Source organism: Nuphar pumila, chromosome 6, assembly GCF_984573655.1.
Source record: "Nuphar pumila chromosome 6, dmNupPumi1.hap1.1, whole genome shotgun sequence".
Taxonomy (NCBI): domain Eukaryota; kingdom Viridiplantae; phylum Streptophyta; class Magnoliopsida; order Nymphaeales; family Nymphaeaceae; genus Nuphar; species Nuphar pumila.
The window spans coordinates 119,754,191-119,778,097 of record NC_143254.1 but is presented as its reverse complement, the minus strand read 5'-3'; the positions used below and the strand labels follow the sequence as shown (position 1 = coordinate 119,778,097).

Below are 23,907 nucleotides of genomic sequence, written 5' to 3'. Positions count from 1 at the left end.
TTCGTGTGGTTTCAATAATATGCCTATGTTTCCGTTCAGCCAACCCATTTTGTTGGGGGGTTTTGGGACAAGACTTTTGATGAAGAATTCCATAGTTTTCAAGATAGCTTTTAAATTCATTGGAAAGGTATTCGCCACCCGAATCGGTTCTAAAAATTTTAAAATTTCCATTGAATTGATTTAAAACCATCATATGAAATGTTTTAAAGGTTGAAAAAACTTCATATTTATGTTTAAGAAAATATATCCAACTAAACCTAGTGAAATCATCCACAAAGATAACATAGTAAGAAAAGCCTCCCTTGGATATCACCGGAGCTGGACCCCATACATCGGAGTGAACGATTTCAAAAGGTTTTGTTGTAAACATGGATCTTTGAGGAAAAGGAAGACTTCTCATTTTTCCAAGAATACATTCATTACAAACAAAAATTTCATTACAAAGATGCTTAATAAAAGGCAAATAAGAGATTTTAACAATGTTGGGATGACCCAATCTCTTATGCCATACATGAATATCTTTGTTTTGAGCAACATTACAAAATTGATTCTTGGGAATTTTAAGAAAATCAACATAGTAGAGGTCTCCTCTCCTAGAGCCTTCCCCAATCAATTTCCCGGACTGGCGATCCTGTACCCAACATTTATTAGAAGAGAACTTTATATCGCAACCATAGTCCGAGAGTTGAGAAACGGAAAGTAAATTTAAGTTTAGTTTTGGAATAAGACGAATTTTTGGGATAAAAAAATCTTGTTTTTCAAAATTGCCCATTCATTTAATTTCAAGAGGGGTTCCATCCGCGGTTGAGACAAAAGATGGAAGGCGATTTTCAGAATAATTAGAAAGAAAACAATGACTTGGAGTCATATGAAACGAAGCACCAGAATCAAGTAGCCAAGATGTCTTACCAAGAGAGGAAGAAGATGACATGGCGGCTCCAGAAGTGCCTCCTTTGAGAAGGGGTTGAAGAGCATCCATAATTTGATGAAGCGAAAGAGGTTCATTTGATGTTGAAGGCCGTTCCTCCGATTGGGATGCTAAAGCCGCGGCGAGGAATTTCTTCCATTTGGGACAATTGGGTTTGATATGTCCCGGTTCTTTACAAAAATGGCAAGTTAATTTGCTATAATCTCTCTTGCCATATCGATCATTTTGCCCTTGATTTTTGAAATGGGGCGGTTTGTAGGTCTTCAAATTATTACCGGGTCTTGACACGGCATTGACCACTTCATAGTCATTTTAAGAAGGTGTAGCAAGAATGCTTGGGTTATTTTTACTAATCCCCGTACGTGTTTCCTCACCACTTAGCTTGGTGATGACATCTTCAATAGATGGAGAGGTAAAAGCCGATAGAAGAGAGGACCGAATTTGCTCAAATTCGGGTCTAAGACCATTTAAGAAGTTGAAGAAACGATCTTCCTCAAGTTGTTTGTGCCTTAACTCAATAGCTTCTCCACTCCATTTTGGTTCGAGCATGGCAAGCTCGTCCCAAATAGATGATAATTCGGCAAAATATTCCCGAATAGATAAATTATTTTGTTGAAGAGTCAAGGCTTTCTTTTGGAGGTAGTATTTGTGAGACAAGTCCCTTGACGTATACATTTTTTCAAGGTATAACCAAGCTTCGGAGGCCCTTTTAAATTTGATGATGTTGGCATTGATCTTGGTTTCTACGGACGAAAAAATCCAAGACAATATTTTGAAGTTCTTCATTTCCCACTCATCATGCCTTTTGGAATATTCTTCTAAGGCCTTTTGTCTATCTTCTCCTTCAAGAATTTTGATTTCCCCTTTCTCTATAATAGAAAGCTTGGGTTCGGGTTCCGATATGGAACCTTGAACATAACCCCAAAGACCTTTCCCTTTGATATGGGCTTCCATGTTGCCGGCCCAAACATGGTAGTTTGAACCACTAAGTTTAAAACCAAGGGAGAAGTGGGAGTCTTTTTCACCCATTATGGAGAGGAGAAGATGAAAAATAAAGCGTACCTTAACGGATTTTCAACCTTTTCTTGACAAAAGTTGCTTCTAAAATATTGCCCGGAGCAAATGCTTTACTCAAAAACTTCACTAGCTTGAGGGCACGATTTTCGAGATGCTTCACAAGAGGCGAGATACACGATCTTCTTTCTTCCAACGAGGCTCTGATACCATGTGAAAGTATCTCCAACAAGATACTAATATCAAGACCTTAATATTCTTGATATTGAACCCACCACGAAAGCACAATAAGAACACTTTAGAACGCTTGTGCACAAAAAGCACAACCCACAAATAACTCACAAATGCACAAAGGCATAAAAAATAATGGAATCAATTTATTGAGAACTTGGGCTTTGACTCAAAGCCATGAGAAAATACAAAGGGGAGAGCCCCTATTTATAACACCACAAGAGGGGCCTTGGAGGGGCTCCACCCATAGTCGTTGGAGCCCCTCCAACGGTCACAAATGTGACCGTTGGAGAGGGCCCAACGACTATGTTGGTGGGCCCCCCAAGGTACCTTTTTGGTACACATACAAAAAGAAATGAAAAAAACAAAAATAAAAATAATTACAATCACATCCATAAAGTGAATGTGCGCAAAAATAGAGGAAAAGACTAAACTACCCTTATGACTAAACAAATAGAAATATATATTTTATATATATATTTGAGTAGATACATATACATATATATTAATATATGTATATGTATTACCATATATATATATATATATAAAATATATATATTACATTATATGATTATGTACATAATTTAACAGTCCTCACACAGATCTCCATCATGAGTACTGAGTTTTTGGTGGAGCACACTTAGAGTTCCTAGAGGCTTGCAGTCTTTCATACCTACCTTGCTGAGAACATCTATGGTATACTTGTGTTGAGTTAGAGTCAAGCCATGAGCCTAGCTGTCAACTTCTACACCAAGAAAATAGCGCAAGGCACCAAGATCTTTCATTTTGAACCTCTGACCTAATAGGTTTTTTACTTCTTTGATGTGAGCTTCAAAGTTTCCTATGATGACAATATCGTCAACATAAATTAATAATAGGGTGATCACATTCTGACTTCTAAAAATGAATAATGAGTGATCCAGTAGAGAACGTGAAAATCCATGCTTATGAATCTCAAGTGAGAAGTTGTCAAACCAAGAACGAGATGCTTGTTTTAGGCCATATATAGCTCTTTTTAGCCTGCACGCATGGGTTTTACAGTTTTGCTCGTGATATCTAGGGGGTTGTTCCATGTAGACTTCCTCCTTCAAATCCCCATGCAAGAATGCATTTTTCACATCAAGCTGACTCAACTTCTATCCATATTCGACAGTCAAGGAAAGAATAATTTGAATTGTTCCCATTCTCACCACTGGGCTAAAAGTCTCATCATAGTCTTGCCCTGCTTCTTGAGTGAACCCTTTTGCCACTAGTCTTGCCTTGTATCGTTCAATGGTTTCATCTGGTTTATACTTTATTTTGTAGACCCATTTGCATCCGACAACATTTCTGTCAGGTGGTCTGCGAACAATTTCCCAGGTTCCACATTCATGTAAGGCTTGCATTTCATCATTCATGGCTTCTACCCATTTGGTAGACGTGGTTGTTTAATAGTACATAATAGGTTCATCTTCCTTATTGAGGGCAGTTAAAAAGAGCTGAAAATCCAAGAAGTTGTTATAGCTGACCCACCTATCAATAGGATGTCGCATGCGATTGGATCTTCTGACCTCAAGAGTATGAGAGGAAGTAGGATCAACTACTGAAGCGCAATTTAGAAGGCTTGGCGTTGTCGTTCTCTGTCTAGTAAAGGAAATGCCCTTGTATCTGTTAGAAAGTGACTTGGAATACCTTGGGTTCAATAATGAACCCATATTTATGCACGTAAAGTGCAAATATACCCATTAAAGGGAAACAACACACGCACATAATGTGCCAATACATAAAAACCCATAAAAAGGGAAAAATATGACTTAAAGTCATAAGTTACATATCATTGAAGAATAATGGAGAAGGGGTGAAAACCCCATTACAATGGAGCATAAGCTCCCCCAAGAATACCAAATACAAAGGGGAAATCCCCTATTTATAAGCATGAAAAGGGACCACCTTGGGGGCTCCCAACGTCACTTTTGGGAGGCCCCCAATGTGGTACGAAATCCAAAAATATAAAAAACAAAAAAATAAAAACAAAACAAAAATTACAATGCATATTCCAATTGGAATATGCGTAAAATGCTAATTTACAAGAATACCCTTGAGGGTATTTTAGGAAGATAAAATATATATATTTATATATAAATAAATAGAGATATGTATACATATATATATATATATGTATACGTATCTTTATATATATATATAAATATATATATGTACATTTAAGGATCAACATATTTTAACACCTCCCCTCAATCTTTGCGGGGAAACGAAAAGATTGAACAAAGGGCAAGACTCCAAGAGGCTCCGGCAAGGATGCAATGGAACTTGAAAAGGCCTTCCTCCTATTGTCTTCAAATTTCCCGAACTATCGGGGGTACTTCTCTTTGTCCTATCTCCAAGATCCTGTGAAATAACAACAAAGAAACAAGTAAAACAAATCTTTGTACTATTATTCAAATGGAACATTTCTAACTAGCACAGGTTAGAAGAGATGCACATTATGCAAAAATGATACCAAAGTTTCAAAATCATATATCATGTTTAAAACAAAATGAGTGGAAGCAAATTATGCAGAAATAAATTGCAAGAATACATAATGCATTCATAAGGTCCAACGTTGGACAAATATAACCCCATATTGGGGAATAATAAAATGGTCCACTAAGGGACACCACAATAAGCCTACGAAGATGCATGATATACATAAACATTATTGAATAAGGGCTCAAAAAGGCCATAAAGAGCATATGCATATACTTATCATGAAAAGAATTAATACTCAAAGAACTCATTAATGAACATGCTTCAAACATGTAATGAAGTGCCAAACAAGAGAAACAAAGTCTCCAAGCATACTTTAGGCAAAATAAACCCAAGAGTTCACAAGGTTTTAAAATCATTTATGAAAGACATACATAATACTCATTTTGCATATAAGGGTGGCAAAAACCATAAGCACTTAATATATAGATTAAATGCTAAGAAATCAACTTGATATGCATATCAAAAATATGATTTGCTTGAAAAACACAAGTCATGAATGAAATTTTGCAAATTTCAACAATAGTTTATCCATTACAAACATCTTCCTCATTAGTCCTCCAAAAACCATAAATCAAGTGTATAAGCTACTAGATCAAGAATATAAAGCCATTAAAGGCCAAAGACACACACAAAGGTGTGTAAAAGAACCTCTTGTCTACATATAATAATACTTGAAATAAGTGCATCTACGACAAGAACAAGAGAATACATGCCAACATGGACTAAAAAGTATCTTTTGTCTACGTAAAAAATACACTTAAAACCAAGTATGTTCAGCTACTAGAACAAGAGTAATAAGCCAACCATGGGCTTACATCTTAAGCGACTAGAACAAGGACACAAACGCCAACATAGGCTAAAAATCGCACACCATGGTGTGAATCAACGTGCCTTGTCTACATATAAAAACACTCAAGACAAGTGTGTTCAGCTACTAGACCAAGAGAGCAAAAGCCAACAAAGGGCTAAAAACACACGAAGGTGTAATAAAATTCTTGTCTACATATGATGACACTTAGATAATGGGCATAAAAGGAAAAGACTTTTGAGGCAATAAACTTGTAATGAAAATAAACCTCGAATGAAACAATATTCCTTTTAAAACATGAATACTCATAACAATAACATTTTGGAATAAATGCATGTAAAAGTATCTTCAACAAGATGATAAAATAATTTTCTTTAGAACAAATGTGTGAACATACACACACCAAGAACACTTGTGAAAAAACACAAGAACACATGTGCACAATAAGCACAACATTCGGAATCACAAATGTGCAAATGCACTCATAAGATTCATAAATAAAAGGTTGGGCTATAATCCCAAAACACCTTGATTTTAAATATACCTTAAAGCATTTAAGGTTTCAAACACCATATGTCCATCACATTTACATAGAAGCATCCATAATATCAATGGCCACAAGAGAAAAAATGAGTGACACACTCATAATTAGAGATCAAATAACAACTCATTTTAGAGTCCCAAGGTGCCCATAACTCACCTCAACAACCATCTATAATATGGAAGGTGGACAATCTAAAATGATACAACACGAGGTGCCCATAACTCACCTCGACAAATATCTCTAATATGACAATAATAAGGCCAAATAAATGATGCATTAAATAACATGTGATGGACAAATATAAATGCCACAAAAGGGCAATAAACACATAAGGAATCATTTTCCAAAAAGTTTTTACAAAGAGGACCGATTAACAAATTGAATCAAAGGTCCAATATAATCCATCAAAAACAATTTTGCATAAACATGAATTATGCCTAATCTTTAAAAGAGCAACGTCTCCAAGCGAAAGCACGGAAGCACGCACATACACAAGAGGCCACTAAAGGGCAAAATAAACCACAAAAGTGGTCAAGCACAAAAAAGAGATAAAAAATATATTTCACTTCATAGAATGTTTCACAAGAAGCTTTTAATCAAAGAAATCATAAGAACCGTAATGGTTCACAAAGAAGGCTTTAACACAATACTCAAGGAAAAAGTACTTGAAAATTTATAGATTTGGGATTAAATCCCATACAACAAGTTTTAAATATTCTTTGATTGAGATGAGATATGCAAAAACGTACAAAGTGCTATAAGCACTTACAATGATTTAAAAAGGACTCAATATCTAAATTCATTATGTTTTTCACAATAAGAAATGTGCATAAAGGCTCCATAATGCAAAAATGTCTACGAAGAGACAATACACATGTAAGCACACAAGGCTTTATAAAAGATGTGCACGAAAGCATTCATACAATACTTGAACAAATACACACCAAGGTGTAAACAAACATGCACTAAGGCATGTATATCATAAAAAAGAGGGAATGCATACAAGCGCAAATATTTTGAGAAGCAAATGTGCACAAAATACAAAAATACACAAAAGTGAGCAAGTAAGCACTTTATAAAAAGAGCAATGCTTGAAATTCTCAAGTTTTAATTATGTAATTACATGCTTGACAAGTGCAATTGAGGACAACTAAAACTATATTATGGCCAATGTAGGCATTTTTAAAGATATTATTAAGAGATTTCGAAACCTTATGAAAAATACAAACCAACAAGTTTATAAGGATGAAAAATGAAATCATTTATACCAAAAAAGGATGCAATAGATGAACTATGCATTCTATGTGGGAAATTCCTTTTTTTTTAAAAACAATCTTTCCTAATGGTTTATCATAAATAATTTTTCAAAAAAGAAACATTGAAAAACTTTTTAGGAGTTCTTATAAGTTATCATTAACAAGAACTACTTTAGGATTCAACAAAGATTTTAGATGTGAGAGATTCTCATATAATGATTATATCAAATTTTTCAAAAAATGCACTAAAATCCATAATCAATAGAGGAACTCAAATCAAATTAGGGTTCATATGAGAATTAAGAAATTTTAAGCAAAGATCATTATTTTAGCAAGAGATCATATATAATTTTAAAAGTTAACTTATAGGTCAATCATGAAATACTTATTTAAGAACTATAAATCTCACATAATTGAAGGTAATTTTTAAAAACATAAATTACTATTATATGCTATGAGTAGTTCGATAAATAGACACGAATTTTATATTTGGACAACAAACGATTTCACCAAATTTAGGAGATATTTTCAAAATATATGAGCACACGAAATGTGAAAAGAAATAATTCAACTATCATGACCATCAAAACGAACAAACTATATGCAAGAAACATACTTTCAAATGCATAATACTTTTTGAGAAAAGGGATACATACCGAATAACTTCAAAAGCATAATACTTTAGGAAGAGCAATGAATACTTCACCATTTCTTGAGCGACACGCTTTCCGTTGCACCAAGAGACAACCCCATCGTGACCTTGCTCTGATACCATGTTAGAAAGTGACTTGGAATACCTTGGGTTCAATAATGAACCCATATTTATGCACGTAAAGTGCAAATATACCCATTAAAGGGAAACAACACACGCACATAATGTGCCAATACATAAAAACCCATAAAAAGGGAAAAATATGACTTAGTCATAAGTTACATATCATTGAAGAATAATGGAGAAGGGGTGAAAACCCCATTACAATGGAGCATAAGCTCCCCCAAGAATACCAAATACAAAGGGGAAATCCCCTATTTATAAGCATGAAAAGGGACCACCTTGGGGGCTCCCAACGTCACTTTTGGGAGGCCCCCAATGTGGTACGAAATCCAAAAATATAAAAAACAAAAAAATAAAAATAAAACAAAAATTACAATGCATATTCCAATTGGAATATGCGTAAAATGCTAATTTACAAGAATACCCTTGAGGGTATTTTAGGAAGATAAAATATATATATTTATATATAAATAAATAGAGATATGTATACATATATATATATGTATACGTATCTTTATATATATATATAAATATATATATGTACATTTAAGGATCAACATATTTTAACAGTATCTGCCCGGTACCGATGATGGTACTTCTTCCTAATTTTGTGATCCCGATGTACCAGTAGTCTCAAACATTTCTTCTTCCTGCTGCACACAGTCTAGAGAACAGACTTCATTGAAATTAGCAAAAAGTTCTGAATTCAACCAAGGATAATAAACTTCGATTGTGTTAGGGGACATATCTGTTGTGCCAGCTTTGTGATCAAAATTTTGCTCATCAAAGACAACATTTCTTAAGATTTTGATGCGTCCGTTGGCAGGATCATAACACCTATATCCTTTGTAGTCGTCTGCATATCCCACAAATCTACACTTCTGAGCCTTGTCCTGAAACTTGTTTCTCAAGGACCAATCAATGTGCACATAACAAACACATCCGAAGGCACGTAAATCATGATAACTAGGATGAACTCCAAAAAGACAGTAATAAGAAGACTTATCTTCCAAAACAACCATAGGCAATCTATTTATCACATGTACGGCAGAATGAAAAGCTTTTGTCCACGGATTAATGGGAATATTACTGTCATGGAGCAATCTCATGGCACTTTCGACGATATGCCTGTGTTTTCGCTCAGCAATCCCATTTTGTTGAGGTGTGTGTGAACATGACACCCTTCTTCCTATCCCATTATTTTGGAGGAAAAAAATAGTCACTAGATGAGAACTCTCCACCTCCATCACATTGGAAGAATAGGATGGACTCAGAGGATTGATTTTTTACTAAGGAAAGAAAGTTTTGAAACAAAAAGAAAACTTCCGACTTATTTTTTATGAAGTATATCCAAGTGTATCGGGAGTAGCTATCAACAAAAATTAAGTAGTATCTGCTTCCAGATCCAGAGGCAACTGGAGCAGGACCCCATACATCAGAACATATTATCTCAAAAGGCTTTGAAGCTCTCTTATTAACAGAGTGAAACGACAATACATGACTTTTGCATAAAAGACAACTGAAACACTTCTGACTTTTCTCATCCACATGGAGACTTTCTTTTGGAATGAGATTATTAGAAACAAGTTTCTCAATAAAATGACTCCCACAATGTCCTAACCGACTGTGTCATAGGAAAGGCTTATTACATTCAGAAATACTAAAAACATTTACAGAAGACAAAGAACATGACTCTAATGAAGACTTCAAATCTAGGTGAGTATGTTGGACAAGATGACATGGAGCTTCTTGAAAGACATACATATTGCCTCGTCTCTTTCCTTTAGCGAATGTTTTCCTCGTGCGAAGGTCCTTGACCTGTACAAAGAAAGGAGTAAATTCGACTAAAGCATGATTATCATCAACAAGTTTAGAAACAGAGACAATATTTTTCTTGATATTGGGAGCATGAAAGACATCAGAAAGTTCAAGAGTAGAATGTGACATGGGAATGACAGATTTTCCAATATGAGAAACAAGATGGTAGGATCCGTCTCCAGTGACAATCTTACTTTTGCTAAATTAAGGAATAGGTTTAGAAAGTTTACCTGCATCACCAGTCACGTGAGTTGCTGCTCCTGAGTCAACGAACCAGGTTCCTTGATCATTCTGCTTTAAATTCAATTCTGACAAGGAGGATATCAACAAATCTCTAATCTCTCCACTGTTTCTGATATTGCTAAACTTTCTTTTTGGTTCTGCCTATGGAGTCTTTCATTTATTTTCAGGATTGTGCCAACAATTCGCTTTGATATGCCCCCTTTTGTTACAAAGAAAGCAAGTGGGGATAGATCTTTGTCCCTGAGCATGGGTCAACATATTTCGACCATAAGTCACCCATGTGGCAAAAACTTCTTGAGAATTTGCATGAGCGTGGGTTCCTTCAGAAAATCCCTTCAGAGTCATTTCATACCGAATTAATTTAGCTTGCAACTCATCAAAAGTAGGAAGGACAGGTAAGCACAGCAGTGAAGTGACAATCATGTTATAGTCGGATCCCAATACCACTTTGGGTACATAGTATACCAGCCTGGCCAGAATGCAAACTACACGAAAGAGGTTGTCAAGAATATTTATATTCTTATTTGGTATGTTCGGATCACCCATCAAGTGAACTCATGGTGAATTAAAACCAACAAATGTCGAAAGAAATCCTCAGTACATTTAAACCAGCAAGACATTTTATTAAAATTGTATACATACAACTTATCAATTTAGCTACCTTGGGTGTACACATGGTACCCCGTAGGTCAGTTTAAACCACAAGATCAATCACGGGGCAACACAGGTGTACAAAGTATACCACTAAACCATATACAAAATTTATAATACACACAAAATATCATAAGTGCTCGTGTGTCACCACAAAAGGTTTTGCAGACCCTCATGCTCATTTTTGAGTCCTTGCACTATCATGACCTCAGAGTTTGTTGCACCATATCACCGTTACTCACTGCACATCCTATAACTGCAAGTTGGTCTATGATAGTCTTCATCTTGTTTAGATATTCCATGATGGTCATGGAGTCTTTTCTCAGCAGCTGAAATTCCCTCTTGAGAAAAACCATCCTCGCCTGTGAAACTTGCGAATACGTCTGAACCAATCTCTCTCAAAGTTGCAGGGTTGTACAATTGTCAGGAATTGCAACAAGAACCTTTTGAGACAAGGTAGATGTAATGTATGCAACTACTGATTGGTCTTTCCTTTCCCAGTTGAGATATTCGGCATTTTCGACATACACAATTAAACTTGCCCCTTTATCATCTTTCTCTTCTCTCGCAACAAATTCTAGTGGGACTCGGGTGGTTCCATCCAAGTGACCTAAGAGACCTTGGCTCCTTATAAAAGGAATGATTTGTCTCTTCCAAATCAAGAAGTTTAAGGTGGTTAACTTTTCGAAAACAAGTTGATTGAGCAAAACTTAAAGAAAGACTCGATTGAGAAGAATGAGAATCCATGAAGGAAAAAGAATTGAACAAGGATATTCGGGTGTTCACAAAGTGCCCAGTCTACTGCCAAAGAGGTTTGCTGGTCGCCCCCCCACCCCCCTTTTTAGAGTTGAGCAACCTTCGAGAAACTAGCGATTAGAGACTATCAGATTCAAAGAGAGATCAGATCTGAATTTTCCCTTCCCTTTTTTTTATAAAATTTGAGATTGACGCAATAGGAATTTCTCACACGTTGAACAGAAGTTGAAACTAATTGTGTTTTCAGATCTGGACAAAAAACAGATGAGGATGACGTTGACAGACAACTGTTATGTGAGTACCAGTTGTGACAGTGAGAAGAAAATAGGCTGAAAGGTGGAGACACTTAGTAGAAATGAAAACAAATTAAAATTCTGCTGTCAAATATCAAATCTGGACAGCAAAAACTTGATATTTCAGATCTGATGCAACTTCACGCTCAGATCTGAATTCCAAGTGGTAGAAGGATGCGCAGGGGAGAAGTGCTCTAGATATAGTGCAAAAGCACGATCAGATCTAAATACACTAGACGAATAAGAAAATGGGTTGACTTTAGGGTATCACGTGAAACAATGGATTCACGTGAGACGTGATTTTTTTTAATACAAGGATAAGAAGTAGGATATTTAAGAGATTCACGTGATGATTTAGAGATTCATGTTAGGGATTCACGTGAGATGTGAATCCTCCAGGAAATAAACGAAAAGAGAGATGAAGAAAATTGAAAGTGAAGAAAAACGAGAGAGATGAAGAGATCTCAAACCTCTGGTTGCACCTTTTGGAAGCCCCCTTCAAACCCTAGGTGGATCTCTGCTTTGATACCATGTGAGATTTTCCCTCTGAACCTGTTTTGTGAGAAGAGAAAGAAAAAGAAGAATAGAGGCTGCGGCTGAAATCGTGACCTAGAACCATGTATTAATATGTGTTAGTGTACAATATGGGTCCGAGTCTGGTATAACATCCAGATCCAGAATGAAATAAAGACTATACATAATATGGACCCGGGTCTGATATGATATCCAGGCCCAAAAAATACAATAAACACACTTTTTTCAGTTTTTACCCTAACAAGTAAGTTGACCCCTCGCATCATGGTTGTACTTTTAGATAGGTATGATATGTTTGTACTACGATGAGTAGGATGAGAGGTCTATGGTAACCTCGAAACATGCAATGGCACACTGTTGAAATCACATAATGATGATGTTCGCCTTCATAGGCAAGATGCTCGAGTGGGTTGAAAGACCAAAGCATATAGAATGGGTCTTCAGTTAAATAACACCTGATGCACCCATTCGACCCAATGTGTTCATCAAGGGAGATGATGGATTGGTACAAAACTCCGATGGACAGGTTGTTAACAATCACTTCTCAGGCAAATGACTCGGTGTTCTCGGTCATCAGAGTTAGGAGACGGGACTACCAAAAATTATCATAGGTGGTAGATCCCATAGACTTCTGCAGAAGTATGATGCATTCGTTGTCTACAAATGAATTTGGGAATTCTCTTTCAATCACTGGTCGTCCTTTTAGGAGCAGACTCAGTTAGCTACCCAGGGTATGTAAAATACATGGCATAATAAACCCTCAGATTAGTCGCAACTGTTTCTACGTGTCGTGCCTTGTGCGTACCCGCAAGGCCAACTAATATCGAAACAATAAATATCTTGTTCACAACACTTATTGGCATGAGTCTCTTATGACTAATAGAACTGTTTGTGCAATTGTTTACAATTCGTAATCTACGATCTGTTTACAACTTATGACTAATATAATTGTTTGCCTTACAAACTGCTTATATCTTGTGATTAATATAATTACTTGTGTAATTGCTTGCATCTTATGTATCTACTTGTCGTGAAATTGCATATATCTTGTGATGCATGAACTCTTACCTTGTGATAGTTAATAACTCACTTGATTTCATAATTAATTGCTTACATTAGAAACACTGGCGGGCATGTATAATCAATTGTTCATTTGCATAATCTATTGCTCCCGCTAGAGATAGCTTGTTTGTTGGAACAAGTCAACTAATCATGCTAGACATAACTTATTACTTGTTAAAATTGTTTATTTCGGTTTCATATTGTTTTACTTGTGCACTTACCAGTTTTTCATGAAACCGATCCATTTTATGGGTACAAGTGATGTTTAGGTTTACAGGAGAGACGATGACACAATGGCGTGATAAGATCAAGATGAGACTCTTTACCTAACGTTTCACTCTTGAGGACATTTTGGTAAATTTACATAAAGTTTTTTTTGAAAAATCTATCTATTGTACAAGTTTTAAACTATTATAAATTGCATTTTCATAATCTATTTGGTTTCTTAAATGTACGGAGTTCCAAATATGTCTGTGAAAGAAAGTTTACGTTGTAATGCTCCCAAGGTCCGTTGACTTGTTTCAAAAATACCATTTTTACTTAATTACTATTTAAAACTCTGATAAATAAATGATTTCAAGGCTTTCAAAATTTTTCTTAAAAGTTACAAGTTCGAGATTTTTGGGGCGTTACAATTGGAGAATAAGAAGGGAGTTCACCCCTATTTATACATAAGAGCTAGTATGAAATAGAGTTGTTGAGTTGTTTCAACAACTATAAATATAGTTGTTGGATTGTTCCTATAGCTCTATTGACTAGTCAACTCTATGTTGACTAGTCCAAAAAGAACCCAACATCTTCATTTGGTCTTTGACTAAATAGTTCCTATAAAAACAGAAAAAGACAAAAAACACAAAATAAAGTAAAAGAACTAAAGTACCCATAATGGGCACAACCTATTATAATATTGTGAAATGACAAAAATACCCCAGAGGGTATTACCTATTACATCATTATAAATAAAATATATATACATATATATATATATGAATATATATGTATATATGTACAACATGAAACAATATATATATATATATATATATATATATATATGTATGGTAATACATATATATACATGTACAACTTAACAGTATCAACATATGTATTATGTATGTATGTGCGCATATGCACGTGTAGCATCAAGACTGGCTCTCTAGGATACAAAACCCTAATCTTATGAATCATCAGATCCAGATAATCTCCATCATTAAACCACTAAAAATGTCCGATGAGATCCATTTAAATTGTGAAGTAAGAAAATTAGCAACCAGACCCTTACTCTTTACAGATAACAGATACAAAAAGATTCAACTCATAATTCAGAAATAAATGGCAAACGAAGAAACACCAATATCCTTGTTTTTTTTAATATACTGGAAATAATGCACTTAGGTCATCTGACATAATTGTCTAATGTACACTATATAGCTAGACTAAGTCATGCTTCAAGTTATGCATGGAACATCTAACTCATATGACAGTACAAAGACCTAGGTCAAGAAAAACCTTCATGTTATTTGTGCAGCAATTCCACATTCATACAGAAGTCAACCACGGATCTTCTCTTTTTTCTAAATGGGAAAAAACTACTAAAAGCAAACATGCTGAAAAAAAACCACCAAGTTAAGCAAATCAAGTCACACAAATACAGATCAATGAAAAAAAGGTTTGGCACCCCAAGGCCAAGACAATGTCTTAAGCTCATCTGCCTTCTAATGGTTGGATTGGACAGGTAATTTGGGAGAACCACATGATGCAGCAATCGGCCACACCCATCATTGTGGTATACACATAAATTGGCATCCTATAATGACACAATCAAAATGAAGACCAAAATCCTAGCCACCTTGTTTATGCTTTAATGGGATCACATTTGTTCATATCCAAAGGATATAAATGCCATTTTGAGTTTGCATTATCATTTTGATAGAACAATGTTTTTTTTCATCATGTTTCATAATTTCCACTATTCTGGTTCTCTGAGTGCTTGGATTTGTTAATCTAAGTGCACACATATTAACTCATGTCCACTGTATGGTTAACCATGTAATGATCATGTAAATCTGATGCATTTTGTGTGAATTAATCAAACAGGATTTGTCAGTTGAACCTTGAACTAGCCTCAATAGGAACCCTAGACAACAAAAGTGATCCCATTTCCCTAACTTTTTGTAAGATTTATTTTGTCAAAGTACTAAATCTCCTCTATTGTGAATTTGTTACAATCTCTGATCTCCATCCGTCATAATGCACAAATCATGACTTATTGGTTTCCATTATATACGAAAATGTAGAATAATTTCCTGATTTTCCTGATTCCTGGATTCACAAAGATATGATTTCTTGATCCTAGTTAAGGAAAGTGCATACTAAAACTTGATCCTTCTTCTTGATTATTGACTATCAAAGATTCACGTTCATTGAAGTTAAATACAGCTACATATTCTTTAAACTTCTTGAAAATATAGATTAAATTATTGATTTAGAATACCCTTGATAAAGTTTTATGCTTGCTGAAACTTTATAAAAAGCTAATATACTGACCCTAGTCCATTATGCTCCCATTTCATTGCTTTTTTTCCAGAAAGAAAGTTTCAAAACTCTTATCAAAACAGACAAACATAATTGATAATCCCCATCAAATATTTTGTGACAATATAAAACTTGCTTTCTTTCCTGCAACTAACTGAAGATCCCCAGTTGATTTCATACTGTCCATGAGTCTAATGCTTGTTCTCATAATCATATGGGGTCTTCCCAAGTTTATCATATGTTTCCATGACAACACTATGATTATGATGATGATTGCCTAATTGTATCAAAGATATAAAAGACACTGGAAAGCTAGTCCAGCTAAACTTTTGTATACAAACATTCTGAATGTCTTTTAATCCTAAGTCTATATACATCTGCTTTCAGCCAGAAAATTCTAAGAGAAACGTGAGAAAGAAAATTAAAAAATGAGAAATTTCCAGCAACAATAATAAAATATGTCAAGAACATTAGCCAATAAAAGAGACTCAATACCATCTCTGTGGTGATAAATGTCAACTAAAATATGATTCATCTGGATTCTGAACAGATACTGCTGAACAATGAAAAATCTTCTCTATTCAGATTATCCACCAAATAATGAGTATCCAATATTTAAATGGACCGTCTGGAGCAGAATCTAAAAAATGTTCATCCATTATATGTTGCATTCATGATTATGCTTGCTGCTTGTGGGAAGAACAGCAAAACATGATATATATAGACTAGGAAACAAATACGCCATTGCCACTGTTATCAGCAGTACACGTTTTAGGAACTCAGTAATTTCAACAATCGCTAATCATGGTCATCAGGCAGACTTCCATACAAGACTAGAGAATAGAGATAGCTAACAAAAACATAATACATGAAAATAAATAGCGCCAAAAAAGCTCCACTGCAGCCATTCAAAACTACGATAGTGACAATTAAGAAAATGTCAAACATCTTGCTACAGCCAAAGAATTATCAGGCTCATCCATCCTGAGCTGAAATGATAAAGTTTTTGTTACCTTTGAATACAAACCAATGCTAGGTGGCCGACTGATAACCTCCACATGGATTCGTTCATTAGTTGGTGGTTCTTCCAGTGTAAAAGAAAACTCCTCCTCCCACCTTGGATCTCTGTTTTTCTTGATATGCTAAAGCCACAATAGGAAAACATTTTCAATAGATAATTAGAAACACCAAAGATTATACTGACTAGTAAGCAAATACATATATATTGATATATAGAGTGAAGGAAACATGATAAATGAAATATGCTAAATGAAACATGATAAATGGGTTATTTGGGCTCTCTTTTTTATTCTGACCATACAGATGTGATCTACGTACTCAATTTTATAGGGATCATCTCTTGGAGCGTTCGATTCCGCCACATGGGTGGGTTTTTACTTTTTATAAGGTTCGAAAAATCAACGATCCAAAATCTTTGTAAATTTTTTAGGCTCCAAATATCATTTTTTCATCAAAAACACATGGTCCAGACATCGATTCCTAGTAAATTGACCATGTTAAACACATCTTTGGGGTCAGAATCACAAAAGAAGCACTGGAAAACCCCCATTTAGCATGTTTCCCTCACTCTTTATATGTATATATATATATATGTGTGTGTGTGTGTGTGTCTGTGTGTGTGTGTAACTGATAATACCTTAGTTTTTTTCTCCTCTCCCTTGAAGAGAAGCCGTACATATGGATTGGTGTGATGCTTGCCTTCAACATCTTGAGCTTCATGTATAGTTACTACAAGCAAACCCCCACCAGCAGGTGTTCCTTCAGGAGCTCTCTCAACTGCTCCTAATTCTTCATTAAATTCATTTGCTAAATCCTCTGCTTTAAAAGGCTTGTACATAACGTCCAAGGTGATCTGTCCACGTGACTTCTCGTTTTGTGGATCATTAGGATCCATATTTTTAAGCAAGTCAAGTGTCAACGTTTTTTGCTCATCTGGAGTTAGATCTTTTAAAGGAATAGCATTCATTCCCATCTTGTCATGCTTACCAACCTAAACAAAATTATATAAATGCAAATATTGAAGAAAGCACTCATCATATGATGAATGACAAAAAGCAAGAAATTACAAAGGACAAAAAAGATTGAATGATGATACCTGTTCCCAGTCATAAACAGACCACTCAAGGGTTTGAGACTGCGGGTCCTTCACAGGGAAATTAAATTCCTCATTCCATTCAGGGTTTAGATTACTATGCTTGACAGTTGTTTTCTTAGATGAAAGTGTGTCCTCTGTAAGCTTCAGTTTCACATAAGGGTCGGATTTACCCATTAAGTCTTTCTTTTTTAGCTTAGTTGCTTTGACAACCTTGACATGGAGAATGCCCACAGGTTTCTGCATCGCCCTGGATATTCATAGGAAAGCTTTATCTTAGTCACAACCGATCACAAATAACAAGGTGAATGAGTAAGTTAATGAATAATGTACTTTGCAGGATCCATGATTGGCACTTCCAATGTTTTAGGCCATAGATACATGTTGGCAACCTGATCCTTGATGGTCTCCTGCAGAAGAATGATATAAGAAAAATGACAGCAGCAATTACACAATGTTAGAACACTAAAAATTTCTCTCAAAGATTTTGTCAACAGTAGTTATCTTCTAGGTCCCAAATGTTGTCATATTTCGTGAAAGGTGGTCGCTGAACTAGAGCCTTTCAGTAAATATGCAATAGAACTTTGCACACATGCAAAAGTATGATAAACAAATCTGATGGGTCTAATTATTGACCAACATCATAGGCAAAGTACGGATGCATCCCAGCACTAGAAATTCCTAAGGATTCCAAAATTAAGTTCATTTTAAATGGATAAGGATAACTGCCAGCAGGGTTTGCATTGAGATCCTCATGAAGAAATTTAAGCCACAAATACCAGGGAGTGCCAAAACAAGGACCCAAATATCAATAGAAACGTAAACCTACCTGAACAAATCTGTAAAGGCCAGGAATTGACATTACATCTGCTCCAAGAAGTTTTAGTCCAAAATCAACATGTGGCTACAGCAACAAAATATAAGCAGTTAAGTGTATGCATTTAGTAACCAAAGGATCAAAGGGAAAAAGGCAAGATAAAATCTAGATAAATACATCAGAAGCAGTATCTAAGAAACTGAGTTAGGTACCTTCTCCATTAGAGAGACAAGAATTTTTGCGAAACAAGGAAATGTTGGCACCAAAGGCTTCAAGGTGATTCGTAGAGCAGCAAAGACTTGCAAATCCACCAACTGAGATAGTGCCAAAAAACAGTTAATATCAACCATCCTTTGACAGAAAAGTTCACAGCATATCAGCATATCAAGCTTTCTTATTCTGGTCATTCATGAACCTAAAAATTTAAATAAATAGATAAATCCTACCAAGGCATCTGGTCATTAAAAAAGTAAAAAAGGTTATCCAAATTCAGGTGCAGTGCTACTAATAATCTACTTGTATTGTAAGATAATGGAATAACCTGCACAGTTGCTTTTAGCCCAAAAGCTTTGATTGCCACAATAACATTTGGATTCCCTGCCCATTTAAATGATGGCTCCATAATCAGCTCCTTCTCATCAGTGGTATAAACTTTCATTCCTAATGTTCAAATTACAACATGAGTGGCAATTCTGAATAAAAATATTGAACGTTAAATGGCATGTGAATCAAGAGATAAAAATAGCCACTATAAAGAACTTTTATGCAACTGAAAACTTGGACTATTGATCGCATAGGCTAGAATGGGTCACAAACAGAAATTAGAAAGACAAACTAATGGACTAAAGTGAAAAGATATAAAATATTAAGACACTGAAAAAGAGATAATAGAGTTCTTACTAAGGACACCCAAACAAAATGCTGATAAACAATGCAACTTTGATAATTGTAATGAAATAGCGGAAAATACAAAAACAATGTCACTAAGAGCTTTACAAGATTACAATCACAAAAGTGCATAAGCACAAACCAATGCCAAGGCTTACAAGATCGTAACATAATGTGCACAAGCACAAGTCCACTATAGGACAAAACAATAGCCATCAAGCTATGTCACAGGGATTCGGCTAGCAGGGTGCCGACCCGCGTCGATGCGACTCGGCACCGGGTGCGGTCAACCTGACCCTGGGTGCGTTGACCGCACCCAAGGTCATTTGTGTCCAATTTTTTATTAAAAAAAAATTTGTGTCCAATTTTTTTATTAAAAAAATTTTTGTTCTAGGGGGTGCTGCTCCCCCCCCCCCCCCCGCGCCCGGGGCGGCACCTGTTAAAGTATCTTCAACAAGATACTTTAGTTGATAGCGCAACAACCTTGAGAACAAACGTGTGAACATACACACCCAAGAACACTTGTTCACAACAAGCACAACACACCGAATCACAAATGTGCAAAAGCACTCATAAGTTTCATAAACAACTAAAGAGGTTGGGCTATAATCCCAAATCCCTTAAGAAAATACAAGAGGAGCTGCCCATATATATAGGGCTTGGAGGAAGCCTTGGGAGGGGCTCCACATAGTCGTTGGAGCCCCTCCAACGGCCACAAATGTGACCGTTGGAGGGGTCCAACGACTAGTGGGTTGGGCCCCTCCCAATGCAAGTACAATGCATTAAATGCGAAAAAGAAAAGAAATAAAGAAAAAGAAAAAGAAAATAAATACAAAAACATATTCTTGAAAAAGAATATGTGTAAAATTCCTAAACTACCCTTACTAGGAATATATATATTTTATATATATAATTGGTAAATACATATACATATATTATATATATATATGTATATGTATTACCTTATATATATAAAATATATATGCGAAATTACAAGTTTGATTACATAATTTAACACCCCCCCTCAAACTTAGGGCAAGATGACCGAAAGTTTGCCAAGAAGGAAGTTGAACCGCGGAGTACACAAGGCTTTAGTAAAGAAATCTGTCAACTGATATTCGGACGTGACATAAGGGAGATCAATAACTCCTCGGAGATATGCTTCACGAACATAGTGACAGTCCATTTCGATGTGTTTAGTCCGCTCATGAAAGGTGTGATTCTTTGCAATGTAGATTGCACTCTTGTTGTCGCAGCATAGCTTGGTGGGTCCTTCAATTTTGATCCCCATGTCTTCTAACAATTGGTGAATCCAAACAATCTCCATGGTAGTAGTTGCCATGGAACGATATTCAGCTTCAGTTGAGGAGAGCGACACCTTTTGTTGCTTCTTGCATCTCCACGAAATTAGTGAGTCTCCTAAGAACACACAAAAGCCAGTGGTGGAGTGACGGTTATTTGAGTCACCTCCCCAATCCGAGTCAGTATACGCAATCAATTTTAAGTCAGAAGAAGAGGACAGAAAAACTCCCTTATTTAGAGTACCCTTTATGTATCTTACGACTCGTAAGATGGCACTCATGTGAACGGATGTAGGCGCATGCTGAAACTGACTTGCAGTATGGACTGCATGGGATATATCTGGTCTGGTAATACTCAGATACATCAGAGATCCTACAAGTTGTCTGCAGGGTGTAGGATCTAAAAGGGGAACCCCATCATCAATTTTCATCTTTGCTCCTACCACTGCAGGAGTTTCACAAAGCTTCTCATCTGTAATACCTGACCTGTCAATGATCTCAGAAGCAAGTTTAGTTTGAGATAAGAAATATCCTCTAAGAGAGTATGCTACTTCAATTCCCAAAAAATAAGTTAGAAAACCCAAGTCAGACATTTCAAATTTATCTTTTAAGATAGATTTTATGCTCTTAACCCCGTTAGAATCACTCTCAGTGATGAGCATGTCATCAACATACAGAAGTAAAATTACAATCCCTGCATTGGATTTTCTAACAAATAGAGCAGTGTCAGTAAAACAAGAGGAAAAACCATTCTCAATCATAACAGAGTTAAATCTATCATACCAAGCCTTGGGAGCTTGTTTTAGGCCATAGAGTGCTTTCTGAAGACGAAGCACCTTTCCCTTAGGAGTCTCCATTCCAGAAGGGGCATCCATGTAAACTTCTTCGCTTAAGTCGCCATTTAAAAAGGCATTTTTCACATCCATTTGATAGATGTTCCATTTGTTGATAGAGGCAATAGTTATAAGACATCGAACAGTGACCATACGAGCTACAGGAGCAAAAGTTTCTTCATAGTCAATATCATATTCTTGACTATATCCTTTTGCAACCAAGCAAGCTTTATACCTTTCAAGGGATCCATCACTTTTAGTTTTTACTTTGAAAACTCATCTGCACCCTATTGTTTTCTTGCCTACAGGAAGATTTTGAAATTCTCAGGTTTTGGCTCTTCTTAGAGCCTCAAGTTCATTGTCCATGGCATTAATCCATTCAGGGCACTTTCGTGCTTCTTCAAAATTTCTAGGTTCTATATAAGAGTGGATGGCACTAAGGAGGCTCTATATCTTGGCAAAAAAGAGTCATAGGAGATGAACCTAGAAGGAGGCCTTCTACTTCTCTCAGTTCTACGAGGGATCACTTCATTCTGAGAGGCACTGGAACTGGCATCATTATATCTGTCAAGAGCACTCCTAAAGTTGTTTTGATCTCTATGAGAGTAGGTGATAGGATCTCTAGGTAATTCAATAGATTGATGTGACAAAGGAGGCAAGGAGATGTTTTCCTCGGTTTCAAATTCATTTGGGTTACTTTGATCTGACTCATTATCACTAGTATCATCGTCCTTATTTAGTAAATCAAATAGAAAGGAATAATCCATTTCTTTATTATGGGGGTCACAATGTTCAAATCCACTAATATTTTCCAAAAAACTCACATTTCTGGAAACATACAATTTGTCACTTTTGATATCATAACAACGAAACCCTTTTTGGGTTTCAGAATAGCCAAGAAAGGCACATGGAATGGCTTTAGGAGAAAGTTTGTCATTCTTATCAGTGAGAACAAAACATTTACACCCAAAGACCCTTAACCTGCTATAATCAGGTTCCTTATCATACAATTTTTCAAAAGGAGAAATTTTGTTTAAATTTTTCGATGGGAGACGGTTTATGAGATAGACAGAAGTAAGGGCTGCCTCAACCCAAAGATTTTTTGGAATGTTTTGAGAAATGAGCAAAGTCCTAGTTGTTTCAATAATCTGCCTGTGCTTTCGTTCGGCTAACCCATTTTGTTGAGGGGTTTTCGGACAAGATTTTTGGTGAAGAATACCAAAATTTTCAAGATAACTCTTAAATTCATTTGAGAGATATTCTCCTCCAGAGTCAGACCTAAAGATTTTTAAACTTCCATTGAATTGATTTGAAATCATCGTGTGAAAATTTTTAAAGGTTGAAAAAACTTCATGTTTATGTTTAAGGAAATAAATCCAACAAAACCTAGTATAGTCATCCACAAAGATCACATAATATGAAAATCCTCCTTTTGACATTACCGGAGCCGGTCCCCATACATCAGAATGGACAATTTCAAATGGTTTTGTCGTAAACATGGATCTTTGAGGAAAAGGCAAACATTTCATTTTCCCAATAATGCATTCATTACACAAAAAGTCACTTTTACAAAGATGTTTAACAAAGGGCAAATAGGAGATTTTAACAATATTGGGATGATCCAATCTCTTATGCCATACATGAATATCTTTGTTTTGGACGACGTTGCAAAATTGACTCTTGGGAACTTGAAGAAAATCTATGTAGTAGAGGTCTCCTCTTCTAGAGCCTTCCCCAATCAATCTCCCGGACTGGCGATCCTGTATCTAACATTTATTAGAAGAAAATTTTATATCGCAACCATGGTCCGTGAGTTGGGAAACGGAAAGAAGATTTAGATTAAGGTTTGGGATAAAACGAATTTTTGGAACAAAGAAGTTTTGTTTTTCAAAATTACCTATTCCTTTAATCTCAAGAGATGTTCCGTCCGCGGTTGATACAAAGAATGGAAAGGAATTTTTAGAAAAATTTGAAAGAGAGCAAT

General features: G+C 35.7%; 1 protein-coding gene across 1 annotated transcript in view; it reads right to left on the bottom strand.

The window, feature by feature from the left end:
* The window catches only part of LOC149835929 (synaptotagmin-2-like), a 59,504-nt gene that overhangs the window by 15,300 nt on the left and 20,297 nt on the right, over positions 1 to 23,907 (bottom strand). The window contains exons 5-11 of the mRNA XM_090010719.1: positions 19,443 to 19,561; positions 19,114 to 19,215; positions 18,914 to 18,988; positions 18,418 to 18,494; positions 18,088 to 18,334; positions 17,629 to 17,982; positions 16,985 to 17,113 (exon numbers count right to left, since the gene is read on the bottom strand). Of these exons, the coding sequence (XP_089866845.1) occupies positions 16,985 to 17,113; positions 17,629 to 17,982; positions 18,088 to 18,334; positions 18,418 to 18,494; positions 18,914 to 18,988; positions 19,114 to 19,215; positions 19,443 to 19,561 (1,103 nt within the window). The remainder of the gene's footprint in view (positions 1 to 16,984; positions 17,114 to 17,628; positions 17,983 to 18,087; positions 18,335 to 18,417; positions 18,495 to 18,913; positions 18,989 to 19,113; positions 19,216 to 19,442; positions 19,562 to 23,907) is intronic.